The sequence below is a fragment of the Apium graveolens genome, chromosome 11, assembly GCF_009905375.1.
Source record: "Apium graveolens cultivar Ventura chromosome 11, ASM990537v1, whole genome shotgun sequence".
NCBI lineage: Eukaryota > Viridiplantae > Streptophyta > Magnoliopsida > Apiales > Apiaceae > Apium > Apium graveolens.
The window spans coordinates 65,114,275-65,132,502 of record NC_133657.1 but is presented as its reverse complement, the minus strand read 5'-3'; the positions used below and the strand labels follow the sequence as shown (position 1 = coordinate 65,132,502).

The 18,228-nt window shown below is 34.6% G+C and overlaps 1 protein-coding gene across 1 annotated transcript; it reads left to right on the top strand.

Moving 5' to 3' along the window:
- Positions 1-13,277: 13,277 nt before the first annotated feature.
- LOC141695552 (uncharacterized) lies at positions 13,278-13,913 on the top strand. The gene is made up of 2 exons (XM_074499791.1): positions 13,278-13,391; positions 13,503-13,913. The coding sequence occupies exons 1-2, from the start codon at positions 13,278-13,280 to the stop codon at positions 13,911-13,913; spliced, it is 525 nt and encodes a 174-aa protein (XP_074355892.1).
- Positions 13,914-18,228: the final 4,315 nt, after the last annotated feature.

Genomic DNA, 18,228 nt, shown 5'->3' with positions numbered 1-18,228 from the left:
ATTGATGTTCAAAACTTGGTTGTGCCTGACGTAATTCTCTTAGAAGCTCCAACAGCAACTAATCCTTCAACAACACCTGTGACTGATGCTGTTCAAACTCCAGAGTTATCTACAACACCTTCTCTGCATCAAGATGTTGATGCTCAGACTTTAGGTGAGCATCAGGATATGGCTGTTGATCAGAACTTAGAACCAGATCAGCAACTAGAGGATGTTGAAGCCTCCATTGCTACTCACACTGTTATTTTATCAGAAGATACTAATTCTGTAAGTTCTGATGCTGCAAATGCTGGAGATACTGGTGATGCTGCTACAAATGCAGATGCTGATGCAGCAGGTCCTTCAGGACATGCTCCTCAACAAACTACTCTTAAGTCTAAACTTGTTAAGAAGTTTGTCACCAGAGAAGCACCAGTGCCTTGGAGTGAAACTCCTGCAGAACAGGAGTGGACTAAGGAATGGAACTCAGTCACCTGTGTTCCAACTGCACAGAATCTGGCCGAGCAATTGACAAAAGCTGATGAGATGTTAAATACTGATGATTTCAAAACACAACTTAGAGTCACTGCATTGAGTACTAAACATTTACAAGGTCTTCATTCAAATACTCATGCAGAGTTGCATCTCTTAAGGGAAGAACTAATGAAGCAAGAACAAGTTCACAAGATTGATAAGAAAAAGTTCTTCCAACCTACCTTTGATAGGATTGCTTATATTGAGAAGACTCAAGATAATCAACAAGCTCAGATTGATGATATTCTGAAAAATCAAGCTTCTCAGCAATCACAACTTAATGAAATCCAATCTTCAGTGGAATTGCTTGTCTCTCTTCTATTACCTGCTGATGCCAAAAAGGGGGAGAAAGTAATTAAGTCCAAATGCAAGGCTGACAAGACACTGAAAGGGAAGGATGATGGAAAAGATGATCGAGGAAGCTCTGGAATGGGTAGAGGTCAGAGTCAAGGTAGAGGATTCACATCAAGACAAGCTGAAATCACAAGTCACAGGACAAGTTCTGTTACTCGTAAAAGGATAAGTTCTGATGAACTTTTAGATCTTGATGAAGAAATGTCAAGACAGTTATTTCTTCAGGAAAATCCAGGAATGGACTTGGAGAGTTTAATGGAAGAAGGAGCCAGGCTTAAATCAGAGAATGTCACATCTAAATCTGAAGCTTCTGGTAAAAAGCCACTTCCAAAACTCAAAGGCATTGTGATCAAAGAAAGGACACATTCTGAAGCAACATTGGCTAGATCACAACCACAGATAGATCCAAGATCCAAGGGTAAAGAAAAGGTTGGTGAACCTATCAAGGTTTATGTACCTCCTGAGGATGAAGAAATTACTGATGAAAAGGATGATCTTGCTCTGACTTCAAGAAAAGTTCTTAAAACAACCTCTGACATGGCTCAAGTTGTTCAGAGTCAAGAAATTGTAAGTTCTGATATTCAGAAGAAGCAAGTAACCTCTGACATAGCTCAAGTTAACTTGATATCAGAAGATAGACCAAAGACACTTCTACCAGGATTCACTAAAGCAAAACAGACTCAACCTTTGAAGACTACTACAAGTGGTTTTGAAGCTAGAGTAGTTACTGGAAAGGAAGCAAGAGATAGAACTGGATTGGGAAGTGCTGATGAAAGGAGAATACAGAACACTACCAATGATCCAACTTCCTTGAGTGAACCAGGTATTGGAGCAACCCCTGAGAGATTGAATCAACTGGAATCTGTACAAATCGTTTACCATACCTACTTGAAAGAATACATCTTGTTGTATTTCATGACAGATGGTAGGGTTTATCATATAAGGCGAAATGCCATTCCGTTGAAGTATTTTGAAGAATTTGAGCATGTACTATTCTTACTTCAAGTGGATGATAGATTGACAGGGACTGTCAGAGACAGAAAAGGCTTTATTCTGTTAAGTTTGACAACACATACGTTCCAAAGTACAGAGATCACAAGGGTGATATAGTTGAAATGAAGCCAAATTCTGCTCAAATTATAACTACCTTTCTAGGGTACATGGCTGTGGAATTCAATCTTGAGTCTGATAAAGCTTATTTGATCAGACTGGATCAGGATATAAGAAAAGCAAAGATCAATGATCTCAGAGCTGCAATCTTTCAAATTGGTGAAGATACTGCAGAGCTTAAAGATGCCAAAAGGAGAATGATTGATGAACTTAGATATGCTGAGAGATGTTTGTTGAAGAACTATCTCAGAACAACTCCTGACATCAGAGAGATCAGATAATGAAGCCAAGTCAAAGATCTACAACTACTTAAATTCTGATATTTGAACAGACTGAAGTTGTTATCAGAAGTTAAATATTGGTAAAGCTTTAAGGACTGTAAGTTGTAGTTATCTAGTCTAATTCTCATGCATTTGTACTTAATGTTTTTGGCATCATCAAATATCTGTTAAACTTGTATATTATGCTAATTTACAAGTTAGGGGAGATTGTTAGATATATTTGATAATGTCATGGCTAATATGATTTATGTTTAGATTTCAGATCTTACTTAAAAGGACAAATCAGTACTTAACCATCAATCAGTACTTGTACTGAAAGTCAGGACTTAAGGATATCAGTACTTATATTATCAGGAGATAATCATCAGAAGTTAGATATCAGAACTTAAGTGTTGGAGTATGTTCAGATAAGGACAGTAGCTGATTAAAGGAAAGAAGATCGAGATAAACATAAGAAGAGATATGCATGAAGAAGGAGTTCTGTGAAGAATGGAATACTTGGAAGAAAAGATATTTGATTGATATATTTTAGAAAGCAGAATTATATTCCATATCAATTAGTGATTATCTTGTAACTGTGTAGTATATAAACACAGACATAGGGTTTACACTATAAGTGTTATCATATTCGAGAAGATTATTTATTGTAACCCTAGAAACTCTCGTGATATTTGTTCATCACTGAGAGGTAATAGTTCTATATTGTAACAGAGTTTATTGTTTCAATAAAGTTTGTTTTCTGTTACTTAAGATATTAGAGTTCGATTTGATTGTATTATACACTGTATTCACCCCCTCTACAGTGTGTGTGACCTAACAATAATAATAATAATTTTAATAATAATAATAATAATAATAAGATTTAGATTAGATTTGGGATAAGAATAAATTATTAAAAATATTGTTTAAATTAAAAAAGGAAAAAGAGTGATAATAATATATAGTTAATTAATAAAATTCAAATTCTAATAGTTAGAGGATACTTTGTGCAATATATATACTAAGGCACGAGAAATATTCATGTACGCGAGGTAAAAAGAAAAAGGGAAAAAAACCTTAGAACAAGAGCTGCGCGGAGACGGATTCAGAGGAAAACGATATCAGTTGATTTGGATTATTATTCACACGAGATTCGGTGTTAAGCTCTTAATCGATTTGGTACGTGTATAAGTAATGTCGCACGAGTATACTAAATTCTGAGAGAGTGAGTGGGACAATCGAATTATGAGTTATTAGTTTTGTTGTGCAAGAATTATCATCTATAACATTGGATGTACATGTGCATGTGCAGGTGTAGATGTAACGACTGAGAAATTACGATTGTATTATATCATAATAAAGATGAATTACGTGTTTTATTATGTCATTAAGTGTGTTTAGTTGTAAAACCTTAGCTGTTATGTGCTATGTGTGTTCTGAATTGTCATAGTATTTTTCTGGTATTTATCGGGTATTTTATTTTGTGATAAAATCTTTCGCATTTAAAAGTTATAAGGCACAAACTTTGTTTTAATAGCTGATATTTTAAATAAAATAATTGGCCTTATTTTGACTAGTATGGCTTGTACCATATCGTTATTCTAAAGATCCAGTTATTTTAGGAATTTTCTTGTTTCACGAAAAATGACTTTTTCGGGCCCCTTCGGGTGTCAAAACCCCACAAAAATTATATTATTATTTTTATAAATTATGGAATTTCAATTATACCATTTCTTTGCATTTTTGAATTATTCACAATTTTTGGGAATTTTTGGCATATAGATTGTATATATTTAATATTAAAATTTTTAAAATTAATACTAAAAAATTATTAATTAAGGGCCAATTAATTTCATTAGATGTAAAATTAGGGCCTTAATTTTAATTACGTGTATTATTTTACCTACTATAAATAGCCTAATTATTAATAATTATTTATAATTAAATTATAAAAAAACAGAAAATCAATAAATTCTCTACAAATCGGGTCAGGAATTCGAATTCGGGTCAAAGAATCAACCAGTGATTTTGATCGATTTTCGGCATCAAATCTAGTCGTGTGAGTACTCAAATCGATGCTCTTGATATGTTCTTTCAATTTCTTGCATCAATTTCATGCATCGATTTCATGTTTTAATCTATTAGTTTTGGATTTTAATTTCTAGGGTTTATATTCGAATTAGAGATTTTTGATTCTAGGGTTATTTGATTGATTTGATGATTGGTATAGCTTCTCTGTGATGTGTACAGTTGACTTATGTATTCAATTTCATCAAACGATTCATGTATGATCGAATTCGATTATTAGGGTTATGTGAATTTTTGATTGATACGTTTTGATTTTGAGAAAGCTGAGGTATATAGGCTGTTAAGCGTTTGATTGTACACTGAACAAGCTTTGATTTAAGCTATTAAACTCAAAGTTTCATGTACAAATCTGTAGTTTCGATAGTTGGTCGGAAAATTTTGAGCTTTAATCGGAGATGGAGTTCCAGGGGTTATTTAGGGATGTTATGGTCGGAGTTGAGTTGCTTAGATGATTTGGAATTGATTCCGGCTGAAAAATGAACCAAACGGTTAAGTTTTTGGCCTGAAAACGGCTGAGCGGAATATATTCCGGTCGCCGGATTCTGGGTAAAATCCGGGCATGTTCTCCATAACCCGGATTTTGACCCGTTTAACCCATTTTCAGAACCTGGTTTTGATCTGTTTTTTCCCTAATTCCATTTTCAGAAACCTGTTATTGGATTTTTATTTTACTTTTTATTTTTTATTTTTTATAAAATTAACTTTATTTATTTAAATAAATTGATTAATTAAATAATTTAATTAATTGGTTTATTATATAAATAAATCTGAAATATTTTCTAAAATTCGAGATTAATTATTTATAATTTATTTCTTTTTTTATTTAAAATAATTAATTATTTTGATAATTAATCAGTTTATTTTCAACAATTCATTATAAATTCATTTTTATTCCAAAAATTATGGAAAAATCATTTTTAATTCTGAAATTTCCTAAATAATTATTTAATAATATATTTGAGGTTCAATTATTTTGAATAATTGATTATTTTGAATAATAAATTGAATTATCCCTATTTATTTAATAATAATTGAACTATTTATCCGATTTAAACGGAACGAAAGTACTTAGACTCAGAAAAATGATCTGTTTACATTAAAATAGTTTTAAATATTAATTTATTTTGAAAATGAGTCAAATTTTGATATTTATTTATATATAGACCCTATTAATTATAGAGACGAGTCCAATAAATTCTGAAAATTAGGAAACGAGCCTGAAATTGTTCTATAATGCGAATATTGATCTGATTTCGATTCTAAAAATATTTTTAAATCTAGAATAACTATGTGACTCATGTGCTATATGAATTATGTGGTTAATCGAGTCCTAATTTTTAATAATTACTATACGAGTCAGTTATAATCGTACGGGTAGACAATAAGAGCTACGTGAAGTCGGTTTGAGACGCGATTAAGATATAAGTTGACTAAATGAGTATCTTTCTTTGACAGATACAAAGCCAACAAGGCGGATCCAGCCAGTGTTAGAAAACTGTGATATATTTGCGGTAAATCACGTAACAGGCAAGTTTTTCCCCTATTCTAAATCCAGAATAGTAAATTGCTTTCTTCTATTCAGATTCTCAATTTAGTTAAACACTGATAATTCCCATTCACATACAATGATACACAATTATTTTTCTTTTATTTGTATTTTATTTCGAATCATGATTTCTCTTGATACACTGAATACTCTATCCATATTCCAATAGATCATACACTATATTTATCTTGATATATTTCGATGTTGGGATACAACAAAATATATTGATTCTTCCAGTTGCTCATCTGTGGACTGGATGGTGAGAATGAGGATCAGGTGTACACTTGATCCTATGGACCGAGAATTAACCGGATCCATGATTTGGGCCGTAGAGCCTGGGTACCCGAATGGATCTCTACAGAGAAGTATAGATCTGTACTATATCCTGACTGATCAATAGGAAATGGGTGCGAACTTTGTGTCCAGTCTAGTTTATTGATAATCACCGATGGTGGCCTTTATTCTCCTTTGCAGAAATACATAGTTACAGATACAATCAGATTATCGGTTTATTTATCTTTCTTATATTACTGTTTATATATTGTGGACTTGCTGAGAAAATTATGGCTCACCTCTTTTTGTTGTTATTCACTTTGTCTTTTTAGTCAAGAAAGAGAATGAAACCTATTCAGACTCGCGTGATAAAGAAGCTTGTCAAGCAGCGGGACCCTCTAACATCAAAGGTGTTGATTCCGATAAAAGAAGAGAACTTTGAGCCACCTGAGCAAGTGTAGTATAGATATATATGGTGTGTGTTTAGAATAAAATGAATTTAGTTTAAAACTTATTTAGATAATGGTTTGTAATAAAGATAGTTCTATGAGATGTTAAATTTGGGTTTGTAATAAAGATAATGTGTTGTACTTGTTTTCATACCTCAATGTTAAAAGATCCTAGATAGATGTAAAGGGGTTAGATATATGTTTGCATAATTGTTATACAGGTTTATATTATATTGTAAATTAGCAAGTAACCCCCAGATCTAGTCCCCGGATTTGGAGGGCGTTATAGTAGATAGTAAGCATAACATAATTTATTCATCACACAAGTCATGCCCATATTTTATGTCTATACACAAGAGTCAAACAAAACTTTTATGTCATTAAAATAATATCCAATCAGGTTATGCTTGTCTATGTGCTAGTTAGTTATTTTATTTTACATAAGCTTAAGGTATTAATTAATATGTAAAATTTAGTCTAATTAATTTATAATTGTTATGAGTTCAATTTTATAAAAATTGGCATATGAACAACATGATGAATTAGCATAAAAATCAGTGTGCCAAGTGAATCATGATTTTTTTAATGTGTTTATCATTATTATGCTATATTTATTAAATTTTGTTAAGGTAAAAGTACATGTTCATTAGCTGCCACGAGTCCCACCAAGTCACTGGTTCACTACAGTGGTTGTTCATGCATCTAGTATTACTAATCAATAAATTTAAATGAAAACACTAGATAAAACATTCATAGAGGCGGAAGGAATAAGTTATCAACAAGGTCTAATCAAATTCTAAGCAATGTGAGTATGATTATTTGTCAACACGAGTATCATAATTTTTGGATAATAAGTTATTATTAATAATATTAGTGTAGTTAAGTATTAAGTATATTACAATGATAGATTATATTTTTATATTTAGACCGGGGTCAGGAAATTTAGCGGATCTTTTGCGGATTCCGGATTTTGTTAGTATTAGAATTTGCGATTTCGAGTTACGAATTCTGTCCATTTTTATTCAGCGCTACTACTCTTATAAATTAAATATATCTGATTTGTTCAGTTTCATATTTCATTCATTATGTTAATATTATTTAATCATTTTGACTTCTGAAAATTATTTTAAAATTTGACTTGGAAAGTTTTAAATATCGGTGTATGCGGTTTTCAAAAATTATTTATGACACCCTCTTTTTTGGAAATCTAAATTATTTGTTTCAAGTGATTTAAAAATTTTGCGAGAATATTTTTATTTAACCCTTAGAGTGATTTAGGGTATACCGACTTAACTAGCTGTAGGGGTACAACAACCATATCGTTGCAGCACTAGTGACATGACACTTTCGTGACAGTGTGATTGGTCAGGGTGTATCCTTCAGTTAGCTCTTGGGAGGAGCTTTTGTGCATATGATTTTTGTTTAGGATATGTGGGTGCATCCAGAGTTTGATTTGTACTTTGATTTATGGTGACGTTGTATATGTCGTACACGTTATCCATCCTGTTGCACGCATTACGTAACCTATGATGTGTGTATTTGCATCTGTTCTGATCTTGGTATGAAATATCCTAATCCCTCATTATTTCAGCCTTACTTATTTTTAAAATTGTTGTTTTATTATAAATTGCAGATTATTTATTTCTGATCTCTTGTTTTATAAACTGTATTCCAAACTAGTATTGGGCGTTTGGCTCATGTCGTATTCTTTTTCTGGCAGGTGCTTAGGGGGATCTGGGACTGTGTGATGGAGAGTTACCTCATTTATTGATTAGGATATTGGACTATATTATTATCTAGACTTAATTGTTTGGAGAATTCGACATTTATATTTTTGGTTTAGACAGTTTGAAGATTTATTATTATTTTTTAGAAATTTTTAGACTGTTTAATTGTTGTTTAGAAATATATTAGTGCTCTGTTTGCAGTTTTATGGATTTTAAGTAATATCTCCTTCTATTTAAAGAAGGGGGTGTTACAGAGATGGTATCAGAGCTTAGGTTCTTTCTTGTAAAAAAGCTACTTAGGTTGACCTGTGAGTTTGGGTAGATGATAGGATGGGTGTTCTATTTAATTTCGTTTCATTCTGCTCTTTATCATTTCATTTTGCTTCATCATTTTGAAATCTGTTTGTAATTCCTTCATCATATTTGTTCTCGTAATCTTCATCCCTTCGCTATCGTATATTGTAGATGCCTCCTAGACGTGATCCTTTTCACATTGACCTTGCTCGGCTTACTGAGATGATAGGGCAAGCAGTGGCTCATGCTATACAGCAGACTTTGGCAAACCAAGGAAATCAGAATGGAGAGGGAAATCAGAATGGACATGGAAATCATACTGAAGAGAGAAATCAGAATGGTAATGGAATCAGAATTATAACGTTCAGGTCCATCAGTTGGAGCCGTCTGTATGGTTAGAGAGGTTTATGAATCAGAAACCAGACTCTTTTAGTTTAGCACCGACTCCTATCGATGCTGAAAATTGGATTGTTCATCTCGAGAAGATTTTTGATGCACTGGGTTGTGATGAGATTTAGAAGGTTAGGTTAGCTGTGTATAAGTTGGAGGGGGATGCTCAGAGGTGGTGGAGAGGAGTGAAAGCTACTAGAGGTGAGGAGTATGTAGAGGCTTCGGAATGGCATGGATTCAAGGAGGTTTTCTATGAGTGGTACTTCTCTAATGCTGATAGGGAGGCTTATTCGAGGGAGTTTCATTCTATTGTGCAGCACGATGATGAGAGCATTACTGATTATATGGCGAGGTTTATAAGGTTAGCTGGATTTGCTGGGGCAGTTGCAGGGACTGCTGAACAACAGGATGATAAATTTAAATGGGGGTTCAAGTCTTATCTAAGGGGTTCTATAATTTCTTTTAAATTTGATAATGTGGCAGAGGTGGCTGATGCAGCAAAGGATGTTGAGAAGGAGCGCATAGATTTCAGGACTTCCAGGTCTAACAGTGGTAGTAAGAGCGCTAGGGATGATCAGGATTTTGTACAGGGTAGACAGTGGTATGGAGGTCAGAGTGGTCAGCAAGGACAGTGGCGCAGACAAAATATGTATAGGGGTGGTTAGTCATTCCACGGACGGAATCAGTATGTTGGTCAGAATCAGCAGTTTCAGCGACAGAAGCAGCCTAGGTAGTGGCAGAATCGTCAACAGGGGCAGAGCTGTTACTCAGTGTATGGGGGAAACCCCAATATGATTCCAGTGGCTCCTTGTGCTATATAGGGTGGACATCATCCAGGTAGAGCTTGTTACAGGCAGACTGGGCTTAGGGGTGTAATCGAGCTGAGCCGAATACTGCCAGGCTCGGCTCGAGCTCGATTAAAATAGTTCGGGCTCGAGCTCGAACTCGACTGAGCCTTTAATTTCAAGTTCAAACCTCGGCTCCTAAAAGGTTCTGTAGACTCGAGTTTGGCTCAAAAGCTCGAATTAATTCACTAAATATTAACAAAAATTTGAAATATTAATAGTTCGACTCGAGTTCGGCTCAAGTTCGGCTCGATAAAAATAAATTATATAAAAAATAGTAAATATTTACATAAAAATATATTTATAATAAAAAAATTAAAAATAATAGAGGCTCAATAAGGCTCGCGAACCTTACGAGCCGAATAATTTGAAGCTCGAGCTCGGCTCGATTAAAAATTAGAAAAGCTTGAGCTCGAGCTTTGCTCGATTATTTTCGAGTTGAATTCGAATTTTTTACGAGTCGAGCTCGAGTAGCTCACGAACAGTTTGGCTTGTTTACACCCCTAGTGGGGCTTGTTTCTTGTGTGGTAGCATGTCCCATAGGGCAAAGGATTATACAGTGTCACGCAACACTTGTGGATGAGGAGCTGGCGGTGGTAGTGGCAGTGGCAGTCAGCAGAATCCTTCAACCAGAGTGTTTTCATTGACTGCAAATCAGGAATCAGCTAATTCAGGTACCATTTCAGGAACACTTCTTGTTCATAGACGTGATGCTCATGTGTTATTTGATACTGGTTCGACCCATTCTGTTGTGTTTTTATCATTTGTTTATCATCTTGGCGTTGCACCTCCATTATTATATCCTCATATGTCTATTGCTACCCCGATGGGGAATTCTGTTATTATATCTGATGTATATCAAAAGTGTCTAATAGTTGTTGGAGATAGAAATTATAAGGTTAACTTGCTTCCGATGGAGATGCATGACTTTGATATTATCTTGGGCATGGATTGGTTGAGTGAAAATTGTGCCACAATTGATTGCCAAGGAAAGAGGGTGATCTTTGTGGATGCAAATAAACCAGAATTTGTATATCAAGGGTCTCAGCCAAATGGGGAGGTTAAATTAATTTCTACTCTAAAGGCGAGCAAACTTTTATCTAAGGGTTATGATGGCTACCTTGCTTTCATGAAGGATGCATCAAAGGACGAACCTCGCATCGAGGATTATCCAGTTGTAAGGGAGTATGAAGATGTGTTCCCCGATGAGATACCAGGTTTTGCACCACATAGAGAGGTGGAGTTTACTATTGAACTTGTTCTAGGTGCCGAGCCTATTTCAAAGCGCCTCCGGATGGCACCACTTTAGTTGCAAGAATTGAAGGAGCAGTTGTAAGAGTTGTTGGATAGGGGATTTATCAGGCCAAGTGTGTCTCCGTGGGGCGCTCCTGTGTTGTTTGTGAAGAAGGATGGTTCCATGAGATTGTGCATTGACTATATAGAGTTAAATAAGGTGACTGTCAGAAACAAGTGTCCTTTGCCACGCATTGATGACTTGTTTGATCAGTTACAAGGGGCGAAGTACTTTTCAAAGATAGATTTTAGATCAGGTTACCATCAGTTATGAGTTAGGGATGAAGATATTTTGAAGATTATATTTCACACTCGTTATGGTCATAATGAGTTTCTCATGATGTCCTTTGGGTTGACGAATGCACCACTGGTATTTATGGATTTGATGAATCGGGTTTTTCAAGATTATCTGGATAAATTCGTGGTGCTCTTCATCGATGATATCTTGATATACTCTAGGAGAAGAGAGGAGCGTGAGGAGTATTTACGTATTGCACTTGAAACTTTGAGGGAGAAGAAGTTGTTTATGAAATTTTCCAAGTGTGAATTCTGGTTGGAAAAAGTGGAATTTTTTGCGCATATTGTATCCGGTAGATGCATTGAGTTGGATCCTGCGAAAGTCGAGGCTATTACTAATTGGTCCAGACCTAGCAATGTGACAGAGGTGAGGAGTTTCTTGGGTTTAGCAGGTTATTATAGGCATTTTGTGGAAGGTTTTATATCTATAGCTTTTCCATTGACTCAACTCATGAGGAAGGCATTAAGTTCGAGTGGAATGATGATCGTGAGAAGAGCTTTCAAGAATTGAAGAAGAGGTTGGTGTCTGCTCTAATACTTGTGTTGCCATCAGGGAGTGTAGGTTTTCAGGTTTATAGTGATGCTTCTAAGAGAGGATTGGGGTGTGTTCTTATGTAATATGGGAAGGTGATTTCTTATGCCTCTAGGCAACTTAAACCCTATGAGATGAACTATCCTACCCATGACTTGGAGTTAACAGTAGTGGTCTTTGCTTTAAAGATCTTGAGGCACTATCTTTATGGAAATACTTGTGATATCTTCACTGATCACAAGAGTCTCAAATACATCTTCACTCAAAAGAAGCTTAACATGAGGCAGCGTAGGTGGCTTGAACTTCTTAAGGATTATGATGCAAATATTCAGTACCATCCAGGGAAGGGGAATGTAGTGGAAGACATACTTAGTAGGAAGAACTTGGGGAGTATTGCATCTCTCATTACTCAATTGCACCTTATTTCAGATTCAGAGCGATTGGGTGTTGAGTTGTATGTTAGAGGGTTAGGAGGTAGCATTGCAAGTTTGAAAGTGGAACCAAATCTTGTTTCAAGGGTTAAGGAAGCTCAAAAGAATGATACAGGTTTGGAGGATATTAGATCTGAGGTGGCAGGTGGCAAGCAAAAATATTTTTGTGTGGATGATGAGGGCATAATATGTTTGGGTAGTTAATTGTGTGTTCCTGCAGACCCGACGATTCTTGAGGAAATTTTGAAGGAGGCTCATAGTTCTTTATTCTCTATTCATCCAGGTTCCACGAAAATGTATGGATATATAAAGAAGCACTTTTGGTGGAGTAGAATGAAAGGAGATATAGCAGAATTTGTGGGGAAATATCTTACATGTCAACAAGTAAAGATAGACCATCAGAGGCCTAGTGGACTATTGCAGCAGCTAGATATTCCATTTTGGAAGTGGGAAACATTACTATGGATTTTGTAACTCATTTTCCGAGGACTTTCAAGAAGAATGATGTCATATGGGTGGTGATTGATAGACTTACTAAGTCTGCTCACTTCTTGCCTATTAGAAAGACTACTCATGTTCATGAGTTGACAGAGATTTTTCAGCGAGATATTGTTAGACTTCATGGTGTTCCTGTGTCGATAGTTTCTGACAGGGATATGAGGTTTACATCGTGTTTTTGGAAGGGGTTCCATCAAGCTTGGGGTACGAGAATTAATTTTAGTACAGCTTATCATCCGCCGACTGATGGACAATCAGAAAGGACGATCCATACGTTGGAGGATATGTTGAGGGCATGTGCTTTGGAATGGACAGGTGATTGAAATAAATATTTATATCTGTTTGCGTATAATAACAGTTGGCACGCGAGTATTGGTATGCCACCATTTGAGGCTTTGTATGGTAGGAGATGTAGGGTACCATCTTGTTGGGATGAGCTTGGTGAGAGAGTCATTGAAGGGCCGGAGTTGGTTAGAATCACTAATGAGAAGGTAAAGAAAGTTTAAAAAAGTTTGAAGGAAGCTCAATCTCGTCAAAAATGTTATGCGGACCAAAATAGGAAGTTTGGGGGTTTTGAGCCAGATGATCATGTGTTCTTGAAGGTATCGCCTTGTAAGGGTGTAAAACGTTTTGGTATGAAAGGAAAGCTTAGTCCGGGATATGTTGGACATTTTGATGTTATGGAGAAGGTGGGGAAAGTTTCTTATAGAGTTGTGTTACCACCACAACTATCTCCTGTGTATAATGTGTTTCATGTGTCGGTTTTAAGGGGTTACAAATATCATCCACTACACGTAGTTCAGTATCCATTGCATAAGATTCGAGAGGATCTTTCCTGTGATGAGGAAGCTGAGGCTATCTTAGCTCGACAGGAGCGAGTTTTGAGGAAAAACACCATTCCGCTTATGAAAGTCTTGTGGAAAAATAATTCCGAGAGAGAGGCTACTTGGGAAGTACAAGAATCTGTTCATGAGAAATATCCATATTTATTCGATTCAGGCACGAGTATTTAGTTTTGTTAGATTCCGGGGATGGAATCATTTTTTAGGGGGGTATATGTAATATACGTGAAATTTAATAATAATAATAATAATAATAATAATAATATTTGGATTAGATTTGGGATAAGAATAAATTATTAAAAATATTGTTTAAATTAAAAAAGGAAAAAGAGTAATAATAATGTTTAGTTAATTGATAAAATTCTAATTCTAATAGTTAGAGGATATCTTGTGCAATATATATACTAAGACACGGGCATTATTCATGTACGCTAGTAAAAAGAAAAAGAGAAAAAAAACCCTAGAACAAGATCTGTGCGGAGATGGAAGCAGAGGAAAACATAATCAGTTGATTTAAATTATTATTCACACGAGATTCGGCGTTAAGCTCTTAATCGATTTGGTACGTGTATAAATTATGTCGCATGAGTATATTAAAATCTAAGAGAGTGAGTGGGACAATCAAATTATGAGTTATTAGTTTTGTTGTGTAAGAATTATCATCTATAACATTGGATGTACATGTACATGTGCAGGTGTAGATATTAAGCATAACATAATTTATTCATCACACAAGTCTTGCCCATATTTTATGTCTATATACAGGGGTCAAACAAAACTTTTATGTCATTAAAATAATATCTAATCAGGTTATGCTTGTCTACTTGCTAGTTAGTTAATTTATTTTATAAAGTTTAAGGTATTAATTAACATGTAGAATTTAGTCTAATTAATTTATAATTGTTACGAGTTCAATGTTGTAAAAATTGGCATATGAACAACATGATGAATTAGCATAGAAATCCGTGTGCCGAGTGAATCATGATTTTTTTTAATGTGTTTATCATTATTATGCTATATTTATTTAATTTTGTTAAGATAGAAGTACATGTTCATTAGCTGTCACGAGTCCCACCAAGTCACTGGCTCACTACAGTGGTTGTTCATGCATCTAGTATTACTAATCAATAAATTTTAAATGAAAACACTAGATAAAACATTCATAGAGGCGGAAGGAATAAGTTGTTAACAAGGTCTAATCAAATTCAAAGCAATGTGAATATGATAGTCTGTCATCACTAATATCATAATTTTGGATAATAAGTTATTATTAATAATATTAGTGTAGTTAAGTATTAAGTATATTTCAATGATAGATTATATTTTTTTATTTAGATCGGGTTGGGAAATTTAGCGGATCATTTGCGAATTTCGGATTTTGTTAGTATTAGAATTTGCGATTTCGAGGTACAGATTCTGTCCCCTTTTTATTCAGCGCTACTCCCCTTATAAATTAAATATATCTGATTTGTTCAGTTTCATATTTCATTCGTTCTGTTAATATTATTTAATCATTTTGACTTCCGAAAATTGTTTTAAAATTTGATTTGGAAATTTTTAAATATTGGTTTATGCGATTTTCAAAAATTATTTATGTTAGGTCACACAATACTATAGAAGGGGGTTGAATATAGTGTTTATACAATCAAATCGATTTCGAACACAAGTATGTTACAGTAATCAAGTATATTCAATATAATAAACTCTATTATAAAGTAGGTTAAACTAATCTCTTAGTGATGAACAATATCACTAAAAGCTGCTAGGTTACAATGTATGTATAATCTTTCTCATGAATGATAACACATATAGTGTAAACCCTAAGCTGTGTTTATATAGTACACAGTTACAAGATATCTTTTACTTAGTATGGAATATAATTCTGTCTCCTAAAATATATCAATGAGATATTATCTTCTACAAGTCTTTTAGCTGTCCAACTCTTTATGCATATCTTCTTTTGTTTTAATCCAGATCTTCTCCTGTAAATCAGCTGCATTTCTTATCTGAAGTACCCGCACTTAAGTCCTGATATAAATCCTGACGGCCTTAAGTTCTGATATAAGTTCTGACTTCAGTAAGTTCTGATTTCCAGTAAGTCCTGATATTAAGTTCTAAAACTAAAAAAAATAGATTAGACATAACATCACAAATATATCTAATAATCTCCCCCAACTTGTAAATTATGAAAATATACAAGTTAATAGGTTTGATGATGTTAAAAACATTTAAGTACAAATACAATGAGAGTTTATTTAGACAACTAACTACAACTTATAGTCCTTGTAGCTTTTACCAATCTTATTGAGTCAATCTGAATCCAAAGTGATTCTTGACAAAGTTTGATATCAGCTTCTCTTCTGCATTCCTCAAGACTTGAGCTAATGTAGCTTCGACTTGCTTCATTTCTTCATGTTTACTTCCAATCTGGTAGATTACAGTCCTAAGTGCTGAGATGTGATTTCTTTCCCATCCATCACCAAGTCTGATTACCCTTGGGTGAGATGAGTCTTCATTATAGCACTGGCATTTCTCTTTCAGAATAACTTCAAGTTTAGCAGAATCCTTCTTTATTGGAATTTAACTTCCATCATCTTCAACTATATTTGGAATGAATTCTGTAACCCTTGATCCAGAAATTCTTGCTTTATCCCTTACGTCTTTCATGATGAAATTTGACCATCTCCTACTAATCTCATACTTTATCTCCAAAAGATAATAAAAGAATTGAAGTTCTTTCAGAGATTTGTTCAAGTTTAGCAGAATCCTTCTTTATTGGAATTTCACTTCCATCATCTTCAACTATATTTGAAATGAATTCTGTAACCCTTGATCCAGAAATTCTTGCTTTATCCCTTACGTTCTTCATGATAAAATTTGACCATCTCCTAGTAATCTCATACTTTATCTCCAAAAGATAATGAAAGAATTGAAGTTCTTTCAGAGATTTGTTCAGCACATCTGATTCTGACATTTTATATGTTCTTCCATCTTCAAGAAACAGAATCAGCTTTTCTTTGACATTACTTTTATCATGAACATCCAGTACCACTTGAACAGATATAACCTTATCAAGGTATTTCTGTGTAACTTCTTCAAGAGGTTTGTCAGTCAATAAGAATGGATCTCTAGTAAGTACTTCAACTCCTGTCTTGATTTTGGCTTCTTCAGAACCTAATCTGGCTCTGTCTCTTGCTTCTCTAGCTTTCAATCCAACGGTCATGAAATCAGATAACAATTGACTTTTCTTAGGATCTTAGGGATTAACATTCTTTCATAGGAGTTTTCTCTTATCAGTAAATGTCAATTTGAGCTTTTTCAGAGGTTGATGTCTTGATGACTTGATCAGAATTTGTTGTTTCTTCTGTAGCTTGATGTTTTTCACTCTGAAAAACTTGAGCTCTGTCAGAGATTGTCTTCAATTCGTCTGTTATCTTCCTTCTTTTTAGAGTTTCAACAGTTTCATCTTCAACAGCGGTATCATCAAAAACTTGAACCATTTTGCACACTGGTTTCATCAGGATTTGATGAATCTTCATCTCCTGTGTCTTTGTTGGTTCATCAATCTTTCCTTTCCCTTTATCCTTGGGATCAATTTCAACTTGTGATCTGGTCTTGGGCTTTGAAGCCTCAGAGCTTTCCTTGATCATAATGCCTTTTGCCTTAGGCCTTGGAGGTTTCGTTGCATCAGAAGCTTTAGACTTAAGATTTGTCTTCTCAGCTGCAAATCTATCTTCTTCCTCCTTTAAAGTCTCTAAATCCATTCCAGGATTATGTTTGAGAAATAATCTTCTAGCAATTTCTTCATCAAGTGTCTGAATCTTGGGATCTTTATAATATACTGTAGTCTCCCTTCCCTTAAGCTTCAGAGTTTGTAAAAACTTTTGAGAGTCTTGACTATCACCTTGAATGAGAAGATCAGAACTTGATATCAGACTTTGATCATCAAAACTTGCTTTTAGAGCTTGAACATTTACAGCTCCAGAACTTGTCTTCTTCTGTGTAGAAGATTTTCTAGAGTCATAAATTAGTTTCCTTGAAGAAACTTTGCTGCTTTGCCCTTGACCTTGACCCTTGCCCTTGCTAGGGTTTCCCTGGTCATCTTCTTTATCATCCTTCTTCTTCAGTACCTGACTAGTAGAGCATTTGGACTTTACTACCTTCTCCCCCTTTTTGGCATCATCTGGTAGGAGTAGAGATAGAAGAAGTTCTACTGAAGATTGAATTTCATTCAGTTGAGCTTGTTGAGACGCTTGATTCTGCAGGACCTCAGTCAGTTGGGCCTGTTGCTTTTCTTGAACCTTCTCAATAGCCTCTACCTTCTCATGAATAGGTCTGATAAACCTGTTCTTGTCCAGCTTGATCATCAGGTCCAGCTAATCAGCATTTTCCTGTAGTTTATCAACCTTGGCATGAGTAATGGAGTGTTGACCTTGAAGGCTTTTAGTACTAAGAGCTGTGACTTTAAGTTGAGCTTTATAGTCAG